This window comes from Pseudorasbora parva, chromosome 15, assembly GCF_024679245.1.
Source record: "Pseudorasbora parva isolate DD20220531a chromosome 15, ASM2467924v1, whole genome shotgun sequence".
NCBI classification, from domain to species: domain Eukaryota; kingdom Metazoa; phylum Chordata; class Actinopteri; order Cypriniformes; family Gobionidae; genus Pseudorasbora; species Pseudorasbora parva.
In genome coordinates this window covers 11,934,002-11,948,704 of record NC_090186.1, presented here as the reverse complement: position 1 = coordinate 11,948,704, position 14,703 = coordinate 11,934,002, and the positions used below count along the sequence as shown (strand labels likewise).

At 40.7% G+C, this 14,703-nt stretch overlaps 1 protein-coding gene across 2 annotated transcripts; it reads right to left on the bottom strand.

The window, feature by feature from the left end:
- Positions 1-8,721: 8,721 nt before the first annotated feature.
- Positions 8,722-14,627, bottom strand: ftr63 (finTRIM family, member 63). 2 transcript variants are annotated; one of them, XM_067417134.1, is made up of 7 exons: positions 14,001-14,627; positions 13,276-13,371; positions 12,938-13,171; positions 12,700-12,859; positions 11,800-11,844; positions 11,373-11,458; positions 8,722-9,339 (listed from the first exon to the last, which is right to left on the bottom strand). In XM_067417134.1, the coding sequence occupies exons 1-7, from the start codon at positions 14,568-14,570 to the stop codon at positions 9,331-9,333; spliced, it is 1,200 nt and encodes a 399-aa protein (XP_067273235.1). In that variant the 5' UTR covers positions 14,571-14,627; the 3' UTR covers positions 8,722-9,330. The 2 variants fall into 2 exon arrangements, with proteins under 2 accessions (XP_067273235.1, XP_067273234.1); XM_067417133.1 differs by lacking the exon at positions 8,722-9,339 and having other exon boundaries at positions 10,589-11,458.
- Between the last annotated feature and the right edge of the window lie 76 nt (positions 14,628-14,703).

Sequence of the window (14,703 nt, the reverse complement as noted above, 5' to 3'; positions counted from 1 at the left end):
CATCACTGGTTAAACTGATAAAATTCATTCAACAAGCGGTACATGCGCTTGAGCAGCACACACAATGCACATCAGACATTCAGCTCGAGGAGAAAATCTGTAAGAGAAATGCACAGCCCGCACAGATGAACACATGCACAGCTCGGAGTTTATAGAGCAACGTTTCATTGTCAAGAAATTATAACATGACTCAGTTCCTCAAATTATCAATGAACTCTCTTGGCGTGAGTGTCGCAGAGCGAGCCGCTTTCTTGACATGAAGGCTTTTCCGAGAGCTAAAGCATAATTAAACTGCCCTCTATGACACCTTGTTTTAAGCCGGGTGCACACTGTGCGATTTTGGCCACGATTTGGCCGTCTGGGACAAATTTAGCAAATCCGAAATGATTCCTCTGATCCTAGGCTAAAATCTGACGTCTTTGGTCGTTAGTTTGACATGTTCACCGGCCGCCGATTAATGAGCGCTGCGATCAAATTTTACCTCAGACGAAATTCTGGCAGTGTCAGAAGATTTGCCCCACAATCCTGCAGTGTGACTTCTCCTACGACGACAGTCAAATATCTCCGTTTTTCAAGACAAACTATGACCAAAACGAGTGCTAGAGATTTCTTTGTAGCCAGCATTTCAGTCCCGAGTGTAATGCAGCTCACTGTCACTGAACGCGTCATTCATTGATGATATGAACTCCGGGTGAGTTTTCTTGCGCGCGTCCGTTTTTAGCGCGCCTTCACTATCGTGCAGTTTGACATTAATGTCAACTGAGATCTTACAGTGTGACATGGCGATCATGTTCGTACAGTCTGACAAGGGACATTCGCAAAGGATTTTGAAAAATTGCACAGTGTGCAGGACCCATTAGTCGAGATCTAAGGCAGCACCAATATGCCATTTACTGAGAACTCACTCCCAGAATGCACTATGACATGCACTATGAAAATTGACGGACACTCATTCCATGAAGCTCACTTTACAATGTTCTTTAGCTAATCTGAAAGCCACACAAGGTTTGGAGGTCTTTAGCTATTAACGCTGCAGAAGTTTGCCGACTTCTGTGCAATGTGTGCCTCAGTATGTGCTGACCCCCTCTGAGATTTTGCCTGTTTCTGTTGTTCCCAACTGCTTCCACTTTGTTGACATGCAAAACACTGCAAATTCATAGGTGGAGTTGCAAAGGCTAAGGTATGGCTAAAACCAAAAAATGTATCTAAAGTAAATGGAATATGCCATGCTCCCCAGAGTTTGTTCTGATCCATGAATCCATAGGAGAATACCCGACCATGTATCTCTAGTGTTCTATCTGTATCCAGTGCCATCTGTATCTCCAGTGTTCTATGTTTCTCAAGCGCCATCTGTATCTCCAGTGTTCCATGTGTCTCCAGCGGCGCCATCTTTATCTCCATTGTTCCATGTGTCTCCAGCGCCATCAGTGTTCCATGTTTCTCCAGCGCCAACTGTATCTCCAGGGTTCCATGTGTCTCCAGCGCCAACTGTATCTCCAGTGTTCTTTGTGTCTCCAGCACCATCTGTATCTCCAGTGTTCCATGTGTCTCCAGCACCATCTGTATCTCCAGTGTTCCATGTGTCTCCAGCACCATCTGTATCTCCAGTGTTCTATGTGTCTCCAGCACCATCTGTATCTCCAGTGTTCCATGTGTCTCCAGCACCATCTGTATCTCCAGTGTTCCATGTGTCTCCAGCACCATCTGTATCTCCAGTGTTCTATGTGTCTCCAGCACCATCTGTATCTCCAGTGTTCCATGTGTCTCCAGCACCATCTGTATCTCCAGTGTTCCATGTGTCTCCAGCGCCATCTGTATCTCCAGTGTTCCATGTGTCTCCAGCACCATCTGTATCTCCAGTGTTCCATGTGTCTCCAGTGCCATCTGTATCTCCAGTGTTCTATGTTTCTCAAGCGCCATCTGTATCTCCAGTGTTCCACGTGTCTCCAGCACCATCTGTATCTCCAATGTTCTATGTGTCTCCAGCACCATCTGTATCTCCAGTGTTCCATGTGTCTCCAGCGCCATCTTTATCTCCAGTGTTCCATGTGTCTCCAGCGCCATCAGTGTTCCATGTTTCTCCAGCGCCAACTGTATCTCCATTGTTCCATGTGTCTCCAGCACCATCTGTATCTCCAGTGTTCTATGTGTCTCCAGCACCATCTGTATCTCCAGTGTTCCATGTGTCTCCAGCACCATCTGTATCTCCAGTGTTCTATGTGTCTCCAGCACCATCTGTATCTCCAGTGTTCCATGTGTCTCCAGCACCATCTGTATCTCCAGTGTTCCATGTGTCTCCAGCGCCATCTGTATCTCCAGTGTTCCATGTGTCTCCAGCACCATCTGTATCTCCAGTGTTCCATGTGTCTCCAGTGCCATCTGTATCTCCAGTGTTCTATGTTTCTCAAGCGCCATCTGTATCTCCAGTGTTCCACGTGTCTCCAGCGCCATCTGTATCTCCAGTGTTCTATGTTTCTCAAGCGCCATCTGTATCTCCAGTGTTCCATGTGTCTCCAGCGCCATCTGTATCTCCAGTGTTCTTTGTGTCTCCAGTGCCATCTGTATCTCCAGTGTTTCATGTGTCTCCAGCGCCATCTGCATCTTCAGTGTTTCATGTGTCTCCAGTGCCATCTGTATCTCCAGTGTTCTATGTGTCTCCAGCACCATCTGTATCTCCAGTGTTCCATGTGTCTCCAGCACCATCTGTATCTCCAGTGTTCCATGTGTCTCCAGCGCCATCTGTATCTCCAGTGTTCTATGTTTCTCCAGTGCCATCTATATCTCCAGTGTTCCATGTGTCTCCAGTGCCATCTGTATCTCCAGTGTTCCATGTGTCTCCAGTGCCATCTGTATCTCCAGTGTTCCATGTGTCTCCAGTGCCATCTGTATCTCCAGTGTTCCATGTGTCTCCAGTGCCATCTGTATCTCCAGTGTTCCATGTGTCTCCAGTGCCATCTGTATCTCCAGTGTTCCATGTGTCTCCAGTGCCATCTGTATCTCCAGTGTTCCATGTGTCTCCAGTGCCATCTGTATCTCTAGTGTTCTGTTTCTCCAGTGGCATCTGTATCTCCAGTGTTCTATGTGTCTCCAGCACCATCTGTATCTGCAGTGTTCTATGTGTCTCCAGTGCCATCTGCATCTTCAGTGTTTCATGTGTTTCCAGGGCTATCTAAGTTTACAGCACACCATGTACACCCTGGGTCCCTGAACTGCCAGCTCCGCCTTGGGTCCCTGAAGTCTGTGTTCTCTGACAGACAGGTTATATCTAAGAGAACCTGTTTCTTAAACAGTTCAGCACTTGATTTTGTTTAATTGTATTGAATCGTTGGACAGTTGTGGTTTGTTGTTGACTGTGATGTTGTATGAGTGACAGCTTGTCCTGTCCTTGCGCCTAAGAACATGTAATAAGAGAAGAGCTGTTGCAAAAGGGATAGGAAATTATTTTGATTACAGACAGTCCTGCCCGTGACATTACGTTTATGAAGTCTGTTGTGTGAGGCTGATTACAGATAAAGACCACATTAATAATACAAATAAAAACAATTAAATGTAATGAGCATGAATAAATCATAATATAGGCTGTAATTTTTAATATTCCATATTATATTCCAAAAAGAAAAGATAAATCAATTTTGACAAAACAGCTCACAATTAAGAGAAGTTAAATGTAACCTAGTAATACTACGACGATAATTAATAGGAAATATAATAACGGAAATTTTTTATTAATGCATTATAAGTTCATAGGGGCCTATGTGAAATGATTTAAGAACGCAGGAGAAAATGCGTAAATGATGAAAATGACGCTGAAAAGTTCTAAAGAAGGGTGAGGGAGAGAAGAATGAGACAGAGCGGGGGATATTTTTGGAACAGAAGTACCCCCCTGTTTCCTGCTGCCTCACGTGAGGCTAAATTTAGATCGGCTGTTGGCGACAGAGACCAGCACGGAATACAAAACAGTACAGAGAGAGAGTGAGCGCCACACACTCATTCATTAAAACGAGCTCATCAGGGTAGGACTGGGCAATATGGGAGATAACCAAAACAAGGTGTCAGACGAGGATGTGTGCGAGTCAGTTAACAGGGTGATTGCGTGTGGTTTAAAACCACGGCCACGATCAATCACAGTCACGTGGCAAGTTTCACTGTATCAAGCGGAATCATTTGTTAAAACGTTTTCGTGTAGATATAAACACGTAATTTTTACAAATTTTTTTTTTTTTTTGATGATTAAAGAGCTTAATAGCCTACATAATAAACCTCGCTTTTGATCATTAATATGTTCACTATCACCAGATGCAAAGTTCAGGTATATCAGCTTCTTGCAAAGGCTATTCTAATTTACATGGAGTGGGTCGCCCCCTCATGGACACCGCTGTACGTTAACATTTTTTTCCACCATATAGCAAATTAAAAAAAATCACAAATATAACACTGAAAAGGTTTTGTTAGCTTCTGGCTTCACAGTAAACAGATAACTTTTTTAATGGCATGTTAAAACTGAGGTCAAATTCCAGATCAAATAGAGGGAAATAAGTATAGAATTACTCAATGTGGAGCAAAAAAAACAAAACAAGGAATCATCTTTTAATTTCCATTTAAAAAAAAAAATACTGGGTCAAGTCAAAGAATGCAAATTCATAGCAGTTGTGAGAGGGTGATTGCATTAATGGGTTGTTTGACTTTAGGAATTATGGCCCCAACTAGAGTTGTCTGTTGTAATCTGAAAGGGAAAAAATCGGTTAAGATATTGCCAAATCTGTTAGAAAATCATTTTCCACATAAATGAATTGGAAAGAGGTATTTGGTTTCCCCTTAATGCTAAACCACAACTAGAGTGTATTTATTTATTTATTTATTTTAGATATAAAATTGTATATACTTTATATTTCCTGACTGTCACAAGCACGCATTCCCAACCGCCATGCACCGCTTTACCAGAGTTCTGATCACCCACACCTGCAGATCATCATCATCTCATCACTGCCAGCACTTAACCCACACGCTCACTCTCAGGCTGCGTCCAAAACGTGGAAAATGCTACCTTCGGAGGACAAATTTGAAGGCAGGAAGGCATCAAGAAACGTCCGAATCTAATGTTTGCTTCACTTCCTGTCTCCTGAGAGCCCTTCATCTGATCGATTTTTAAAGGCAGCATACATGTATCCTTCGCTGTCTTTGATATCCCACAATCCTGTGCTTTCCATTCAGCGACAGTTGAGCTGGGAAAAAAAGATGGTGTCCGAAAGTTGCGTTTGCTGGTCAGTTTGTGTGTAAATGTCTGTGGGTTTTTTTAATCAATATTTTCCACTTCTGATGATTTCTAGTGAGAAACAACTAATGTAGTAATTAAATATTTTAGTTCTCACCAAAGCTCACTCTATTTGGCTATCTGCATTAGCCTGCCATTCTGCTACTTCACTGCTCACCTGATTGACTCCACTCACTGGAATTTAATAAACTTATTACCAGCATGAGCAGCCAGGATCCTTTCCAGGAATTGGTTGATGCCTCTGGTGCACACTCAACACCATTACTTTTGCTCCAGCACCATCACCAGAAAGCACTTCCGCCCCGGACACACTGCATCTCCTTCACCTTTGACGACCGCCAGTCCCAATGGGCAGAAACTTTGTGGTCACAGAATAATCCGCTCACCCACTCCTTTGCCAGTTTCACCGCCCACTTCCAAGAGGTCTTTGGAAAAGCCGTAGTAAAAATAGTTATTAAACGCAATAATTTTCGGAAAACAACTTGCAGTCTTGCATTGTCTGACACACGCACACACACACTGAACCGTGAACGATTTGTGACATAAATTTTTGCTAAAACATTGCTGATCATTTTTATTTCAAGTTCAAGTAGTAGCGACGCTTTCTTTTCCCAGGAAGAATGTGAAACACAAATGGTTTCATTCTCAGTTTTTAAATATTTTTTTTAAAATATAGTTTAAAAAGATTTGACACACTAATTGCAATATTGTATCGAATATCCGATTATTTAACAAGATCTTGCATATCGCATTTTTCTTCAATATCGCACAGCCCTACTCAGAACCCATGCAACTGGAGAATTCTAGACTGTCTGTGACTGAGTGGCAGAGGCAGCTGACCCACAATCTCTGAATGCCTCTGAATTACATCACTGAATGCCCAGTCCGCCCTCCAGTCCAGTGGTGAGTGCTATTATCCCATCTGCGAACCAGATGAAACCTCTTACTACTACTGTGATCCCTTCTGCTTTTGGTGTGTCTCTTACAGTTGTCGCCCTCATTGATTCTGGGTCAGCTGGCAACTTCAACTCAGGCACCCCCTGCCGCCAGCTAAAGCTCAAAACGACAGCAACCCTGTCAGTCTACTAAATCCTGTCTGTAACTGGGTTGCCCACTCAGCTGCCGTCATGTACGCTTATCTGTGGGTCCTTAACAGCTCCAGTCGGGCTTCTTCATAAAGAGGTACAACATTACTGGTTCTGGAGGAATCCACTGCTGACATCATCCTAGTGTGCCCGTGGTTGGAGCAGCACAATCCGTCATTTCCTGGTGGATGGGAGAAATCCTGAAGTGGGGCGAGGGCTGCTTCTCAACCTGTCACCACGTCCAGTCAGCCTGCCTGTTTGTTCCAGGGCATTGGCATAAGTGGAACATTCTTGTGTCTCTGCTTTTTTTTTACAAGTGGAAATTCTACAACGTCGATCGAGAGCCTGGTTGAGAAGCGCTCTGTGGATATCCCAGCCTGTTATGCCCTCTTCAGTGACGTTTTCTGCCCCACACGTGCCTCCAAGCTGCCTCCACACCGGCCATGGGACTGCACCATCAATTTACTGCCAGGTGAGCCCCGCAGGAAAATTTAACAACTCTCACGCCTGGAGGAGAAGGCCATGGTGGAGTATGTTCAGGAGGTGCTCGACCAAGGATCCTTCCACTTCCCCTGCTGCTTCAAGTTTCTTCTTCATGGCTAAGAAGGATGGAGGCTTGTGGCCATGCATTAATTACAGAGCCCTCAATAACTTCACCGTCAAGTTCCGGTACCCCCTTCCTCTCGTCCCTGCTGCCCTGGAACATCTCCGTCGTGCCCCTGTGTTCATGAAGCTGGACCTCCGCAGCATGTATAACCTCATCCGGATACGTGAGGGGGACAAATGGAAGACCTCCTTGGTGACACCCACCGGCCACTACGAGTACCTTGTCATGCCATATAGATTGGCCAATTTATTCTCTGTATTCCAGGATTTCATCCATGAGGTGCTCCGGGAGTTTCTCCATAAGTTCTTAATTTAAATTTTAAATTTATTTAAATTTTATTAAAAATAATTTATGTAAATGTCATGAATTAACTTGTATATAAAGGCAAATCTTGTATATGATCTTGGTTAATTTCAGTCACTTTAAACAAATCTGTATTCTGAAAAAAAAATTAGTTTAAGAGCACTGTTTATTAATGCGTATCAATATTAATGTGTATTTTTCACAAATAAGTCTTAATGTGACTGAAACTGTCAATATAGAATCCATTCTTCTCCACTTATGCCAAACAGTTTTTTATTGTTAGCACTATGGCTGTTTAGGAAAGTGGTGGTGGTTTTTGTGGGTATGTAGTCTTTTAGAAGAAAATTATATTATTTTACCCAAGATGACCCTATAGCCACATTGTTCCCTCATACAGAGAAAAGTAAACATACAGTAAATATTCTATACAACAGAACATTACAGGAAACATGTTGAACAAATGATTTGGTATAGGCCGGGGGAACAAACTCATCCTGATAATGCTGTTTCATTCCACGTACGCCACAGTTGACTGGTTCCATTAACCTTGCCCCAAACAGAATTTCGACAGAGCCTTTCTGAATGAGTTTATGGAAGCGCATGCAGTATTTGCTGGTTGAGCGTAATCCTGTGTTAGAATTCTGTTTTAACCTCTGTCCCTTGCAAGCAGTGAAGATCAAGGACAAATGTGTCTGCTTTTTTTTACAAGTGGAAATTCTACAATGTTTAACTAAGTATACAAGTAAAAAGTGTTATTAAATGTTATTTGTTATTAAATAGCTAGTAATTTACTTAATTTACTCATTGTGTGCTACAAAATGTAACACTGTAGTCAGCACAAACCATCCCAAATCACCTCTAAAATGTTACTGGCCACCCAAGGTACAAACTTAACCTCTTAATATGAAATATAACCACTTTGGTTTAAATCAGGAGAAGCAAAAGAGGTATCATTCTCTGTCAGGCCCAGTGACATTCAAGTAAAATGACAACAACAAGAAACACTTCTTTCACATTTTCCGAAATATCTTATTTTATATTCAGTAGAAGAAGTACAGTGGTGCAGATTGAACTGAATAAATAACATAAAAGTAGTTCAGTGTCAATAGTGGATATACTTTACATAATTTACAGAACTAATTCAAAAGTAAGCTTTTTATAATTAATTTTTTAAAAGAAATTCATAGTATTTTTCAGCAAGATGCATGAAATGGATCAAGTAAAGACATTTATAATGTTACAATATCTTTTTTAAATGTTGTTCTTCAAACTTTCTAATGGCAAAGAAACCTGAAAAAAAGTATATCACGGTGTATCAGAAATGGCTGCTTCATCTTTTTCATCAGGAGTAAATTATATTTTAAAATATTAAAACAGAAAAGTTATTTTAAACTGTAATTAATTTGTTTTACATATTACTGTTTTCACTTTATTTTTGATCATATTTTGCCTTGGTGAGCAAAGAGACTTCTTTCAAAAGGATTATTATTTTTATTATTTTATTAATTAATTAATTTAATTTTTTTGATGTTACTGGTATTTTGTATTTTGAAAAATGTTCAGGGTAATTTTGTCCCGAACTTCATGCTGAGTTTGAGAAGTCATGGAAGAAGTCAAATTCAGCTAGCATCTATCCATTGTAATCATTCTAATTGTTTGAATAAAGAGGGATTGTGCAAGCACGGATATGTGAGAATGCCTCCTGTTGAAGAGATGCTTGCAGGCTTTTTCAGGATGAATCACCCACTTTGAAGGCTTCAACCTTGCCATGCAAGCCAATACAGACCAACTTGCGCTTGAACTCTAGGATGTATGCAGCAGCTGGTCAGGATGGTGGTTCGTTGCACAGGATGGCCATGTTGCAAGCATACTAGCCAGATCTGCATAAAGATTTAGATCAGGGGCAGGTACTGTCTCCTGAAGCATTTGCTGACCTGTGACCTCCGGTCATTCAATGGCGGAGCTGTTGGCAATGGAGAGGCAATTGTGGCTGAACTTAGAAGACATGAAGGAGAAAGAGAAAAGCTTTCACCGTGATGTGCTAGTCTCGTCCTCTGAACTTTTCAGCATGTCTGTAGAGACAATGGTTGGGAAGTTTAGAGAGACTAGGACACAATTGGTGGCTTTCAGGAATACATCCTGCATCAATCTAAATCTCCACCTAAGACCTCTGGGGGACCTGGTCCATCACTATCCAAGGGATGCCACTTGGGCTCCTTCTCCTCCACCCGAATAAGGGTATGCTTGGGATACAGGAGGTTGTAGCAAGTGCTTAAATCTGGACTCATGATGGGAGTAGTGCCAATAGTTCCATTATTTTTTACGACAGGGCTTAAGGGTAGAACTACTAAATTCTAAACTACTAAATACTCAATTATGTGATGTTTTAATAAAAATCCCACCACCAAATATTTAGATACATACACTCACCCAAAGGATTATTAGAAACACCTGTTTATTTTCTCATTAATGCAATTATCTAATCAACCAATCACATGGCAGTTGCTTCAATGCATTTAGGGAAAGAAAGGGGATTTAAGAAATTTTGAGCGGGGTTTGGTTGTTGGTGCCAGACAGGCCGGTCTGAATATTTCACAATCTGCTCAGTTACTGGGATTTTCACACACAACCATATCTAGGGTTTACAAAGAATGGTGTGAAAAGGGAGAAACATCCAGTATATGGCAGTCCTGTGGGGGGAAATGCCTTGTTGATGCTAGAGGGGAGAGGAGAATGGGCCGACTGATTCAACTTGATAGAAGAGCAACTTTGACTGAAATAACAACTCATTACAACCGAGGTATGCAGCATTTGTGAAGTCACAACACACACAACCTTGAGGTGGATGGGCTTCAACAGCAGACAACAGAATGGAAAAATTTTGCCTGGTCTGATGAGTCTTGATTTCGGTTGAGACATTCAGATGGTAGAGTCAGAATTTGGCTTAAAGATAATGAGAACATGGATCCATCATGACTTGTTACCACTTTGCAGGCTGCTGGTGGTGGTGTAATGGTGTGGGGATGTTTTCTTGGCACACTTTAGGCCTCTTAGTGCCAATTGGGCATCGTTTAAATGCCACGGCCTACCTGAGCATTGTTTCTGACCATGTCCATCCCTTTATGACCACCATGTTCCCATCCTCTGATGGCTACACTCTAAAAAATTCTGGTTTAAAGACACCCCGAGTTGGGTTGGAAATGGGCAAACCCAGAAATTGGGTTGTTTGAACCCTAGTAAATGGACCCATTCAAACAACCCAATTTCTGGGTTTGCCCATTTCCAACCCAACTTGGGTTGATTTTAACCCAGCATTTTTTAGAGTGTACTTCCAGCAAGATAATGCAACCGAATTTCAAATTAGTTTCTTGAACATGACAATGAGTTCGCTGTACTAAAATGGCCCCCACAGTCTCCAGATCTCAACCCAGTACAGCATCTTTGGGATGTGGTGGAACGGGAGCTTCGTTCCCGGGATGTGCATTCCACAAATCTCCATCAACTGCAAGATGCTATCCTATCAATATGGGCCAACATTTCTAAAGAATGCTTTCAGCACCTTGTTGAATCAATGCCACGTAGAATTAAGACAGTTCTGAAGGTGAAAGGGGGTCAAACAGTATTAATATGGTGTTCCTAATAATCCTTTAGGTGAGTGTACATTACAGATAAAAAAACGTATTAAAATAATTAAAAAAAAGTATTCATATTTTAAAAATCAGAAAGAATCAAAAAATGGTAAATACTGTACATTACCTCTAACACACACATACATAATCGTGGAGAGATTGCATAATTCCAATTAATAATAGGGTTATATCAAGAATATTTGCAGGAAATAATGTCCAGTAAATATTTGTATTTATTCAAACAAAAATATGTTAAAAATCATAATTGAGTGAGTAAAAAAATATTGGTGAGCAAAATTCGATTGTCTGTGGAGAGTCTGGCCTGTGATTTATGGTTCTGTAAAGTTCCAATACTTTGAATTTGAAAGTGAGGGTCTTGGCTGTGACTCTGGCATAGTAAAGGGTCTTGGCTGTGACTCTGGCATAGTAGAGGGTCTTGGCTGTGACTCTGGCATAGTAGAGGATCTCGGCTTCACCTTTGGCCTTTGGTTGGGCATGGACAGTAAACCTGTCTGTGATAAGGGACTGGTTGGTGATCTTGGGTAGGGAATGGGTGGTGGTGCTGCAAAGGAAATAAATCATATTAATGTCAAACTGTCAAGCAGTAATAAAGCTTTGAAAAACCAAACAAACAACAACAACAACAAAACACTGGCATATGTCATTAGTTATTAGCTTGAAATAGTGACATGAGGAAACCAAACAGTTTTAGATACTCCTAACTGAGAGTTTGTGTACCAGCTGGTTTAGACTATTGTACATCTATACAGCTTAATGTAAGTGCAGGATTTAAATAATCAATTGATTAAAAACAAAACAAAAAAACATTTGTTACATGAGTTGGCAAGAGTATATTGGAGTAATCAAAGATAATTGTATGTGCATTTTATTAGTAAGACTTACATTGTACGCGCTCGTCAGAAGTGGAAATGATCCCGATGTGTGCCACTATGGAAACCAACAGCATTTAAAGTATATATAAACAGAAAACTGATACAGCTCACAGACAAAGTGATGTCTGCAATTTATGCTGAAGTCTTGAATTCATCATAAAGATGCTTCACACATAATATATATATATATATATATATATATATATATATATATATATATATATATATATATATATATATATATATATATATAAGGCATAACATTATGACCTAATATTGTGTTGACCCCCATTTTGCTGCCAAAACAGCCCTGACCTGTTGAGTCATGTACTCTACAAGTTCCCTGAAGTGTGCTGTGGTATCTGACGCCAAGATGTTAGCTTCAGATCCTTTAATGTCCTGTAAGATGTGAGGTGCATCCATGGTGAGGCACTCTCTCAAGGAACTCCTCACCACACAAACAGCCACTCATAACCTCCGCTCTGTTTCTCTATATCGCCTTAAAACTCCCACAACAAATCTCCGTACTATGGGAGATCGGGCCTTCTGCTCTGCAGCCCCCAGTGTGTGGAATGCTCTGCCTGACCACCTGCGGACCCCACAGACTGTAAATGCTATAAAGCATGGTCTTAAAACCCACCTTTTTAGCAGAGCTTTTAATTGACTTTTTACTTATTTAATTTTCTGTTTTATTTTATTTCATTTACTTATTTATTTATTTTTGTTGATTGTTTTTAATTCTGTAGCATTTTGAGATTTTTAGTTAAATATAAAGTGCATTATAAATAAAATGTATTATTATTATTATTATTATTATATAAAGTGCTGCAGTTGGAAAAATACATTTTAGATTTCCAAACAAAATTGTCACATGATCCATCTCTAATTTTGAATATCATCATTATTTTACCTCTATCAGATATCTTTTTTATCTCTTCTTTGCAGAAATCCTCAAGATTCTTTTTTAGCAGAAGGATGGATTTTCCCACATCATCATATAAGAGGTGAGAACTGGCGTTGATTCTGGGCGAAACAACAGTTTTGGGAGGAACAGTGGAAGACTCGACACTCTACAGAAGCCATACAAAACAAACAACATTAAAATAAAGACAGATAAAGAGACATATGATTTTCTCAGATTCTGTTACCAGCAGGAAGTGAATGTGATCGTCTGTGTGTGAAAGCTGCTCCAGCTCAGCGTTTCTCCTCTTCAGGTCATCAAGCTCCTGCTCCAGCTGTTTCAAGAGTCCTTCAACTCGACTCACAGCAGCATTTTCCTGATCTCTGATCAGCTGTGTCATCTCAGAGCGGCTTCTCTCAATGGAGCGGATCAGTTCAGTGAAGTTCCTCTCACTGTCCTCCACTGCTTTCTGAGCAGAGCACTGTCAGGACACATTACGTGTTTCAGTGAGACTGGAAGTGATCCTCACTGATCGCAGGAGAGTCTCAACTGATTATGAAACTTTTCTATCAGTAGCCAACTCACCTTATAAGTCTTCACAACTTCTCTCAGCTCCTGAATATCTTTCTCTCTCAGACAGATTATCTGATGGAAGTTTCTTAGCGTTTGCTCCAGATGTTTCTGTTGACAAAGAAACAACAGAAATCCTCATCTGAATTAAATCAGTTATTTTTAATAAATGAAAAGGATCTATTTCTTTTATCCACTCAATAAAGATAAACTCCACAAACTGTATTGGGATTGTCCATGTCTTGTGGAAAATTGACTTTTGTGAATGACATTTGAGAAGGAAATTTACCACAACATGTCTTAGCACTTGGGACAAAGTTAGTGGGTTATAATAATGGATGCAGACGGACTAAGCAAATATCTGAATCATAACTATACATAACATAATATATATTTAATTCGGCTACAAGCTGAATAGTATTTGCTTTTGCAAAAGCATAATTTGCTTTTGCCCAGCAATGGGGAATTGCACATATTGAACCAAACTTTAACTATATTTATATTCATGGGCCATTTCATCAGCACCTGCCCCATATCTTTAGTTCACCCTCCTCCTCCTACTTTCGTTACTGCCAACAAAAAAAGCGTGCCTCTTCTTGGATCACAAATTACTTTTATTCATGAAAGTAGAGTGAGGCAGGTTTGACTTATTACATGCTACTTTTACTGTATAATAAAAATAATATAACATTTTAACAATAACCAATTATGTATTCCAGGACAGTAATTACTGTATTTACCTGTTTCTCTGTCCTCTCTGCTATAGCTGTTACAGTGTCGTGGTTTTTGTGTTCATTCATTGTACACCAGTAACATATGCAGCGCTGGTCAGTGCGGCAGTAGATTTCCAGTTGTTTCCCGTGTTGAGAACAGATCATCTGCTGGAGTCGACCAGTGGCATCGATCACTTTGTGTGGCTTTCCTGAGCGAAATTCTTCATGACGTTCGAAATGAGTTTGACAGTAAGATTCCAGACACACCAGACAGGACTTGGCGGCTTTTTGTTTTCTTCCAGTGCAGACGTCACACTCCACATCTCCAGATACATCAGCTTGTAGTGTAGTCTTCTTCATTTTCTCTACCAATTCAGCAAACAACACATTCTTACCTAAAGCAGGTCTTGGAGTGAAGGTTTGTCTGCACTGAGGGCAGCTGTAAACTCCCTTCTGATCATCTTGATTCCAGTAGCTGGTAATGCAGCTCATACAGTAACTGTGTCCGCAAGGAATGGTCACTGGATTCTTCAGTAGATCCAGACAAACTGAGCAGATGAACTGGTCCTGTCCCACTGAAATACTGGCTTCTGCCATTTCACTGATATGAACTGAGACAGAGAGCCTCAAACAACAGCTCGACAATAACTTACATGGCAGAGTATTTCAGTTTAAGAGTTGAAACTGTTTCCGCATTCTGTATACTTCAAAAATGTTTAAGAAAAAGTCT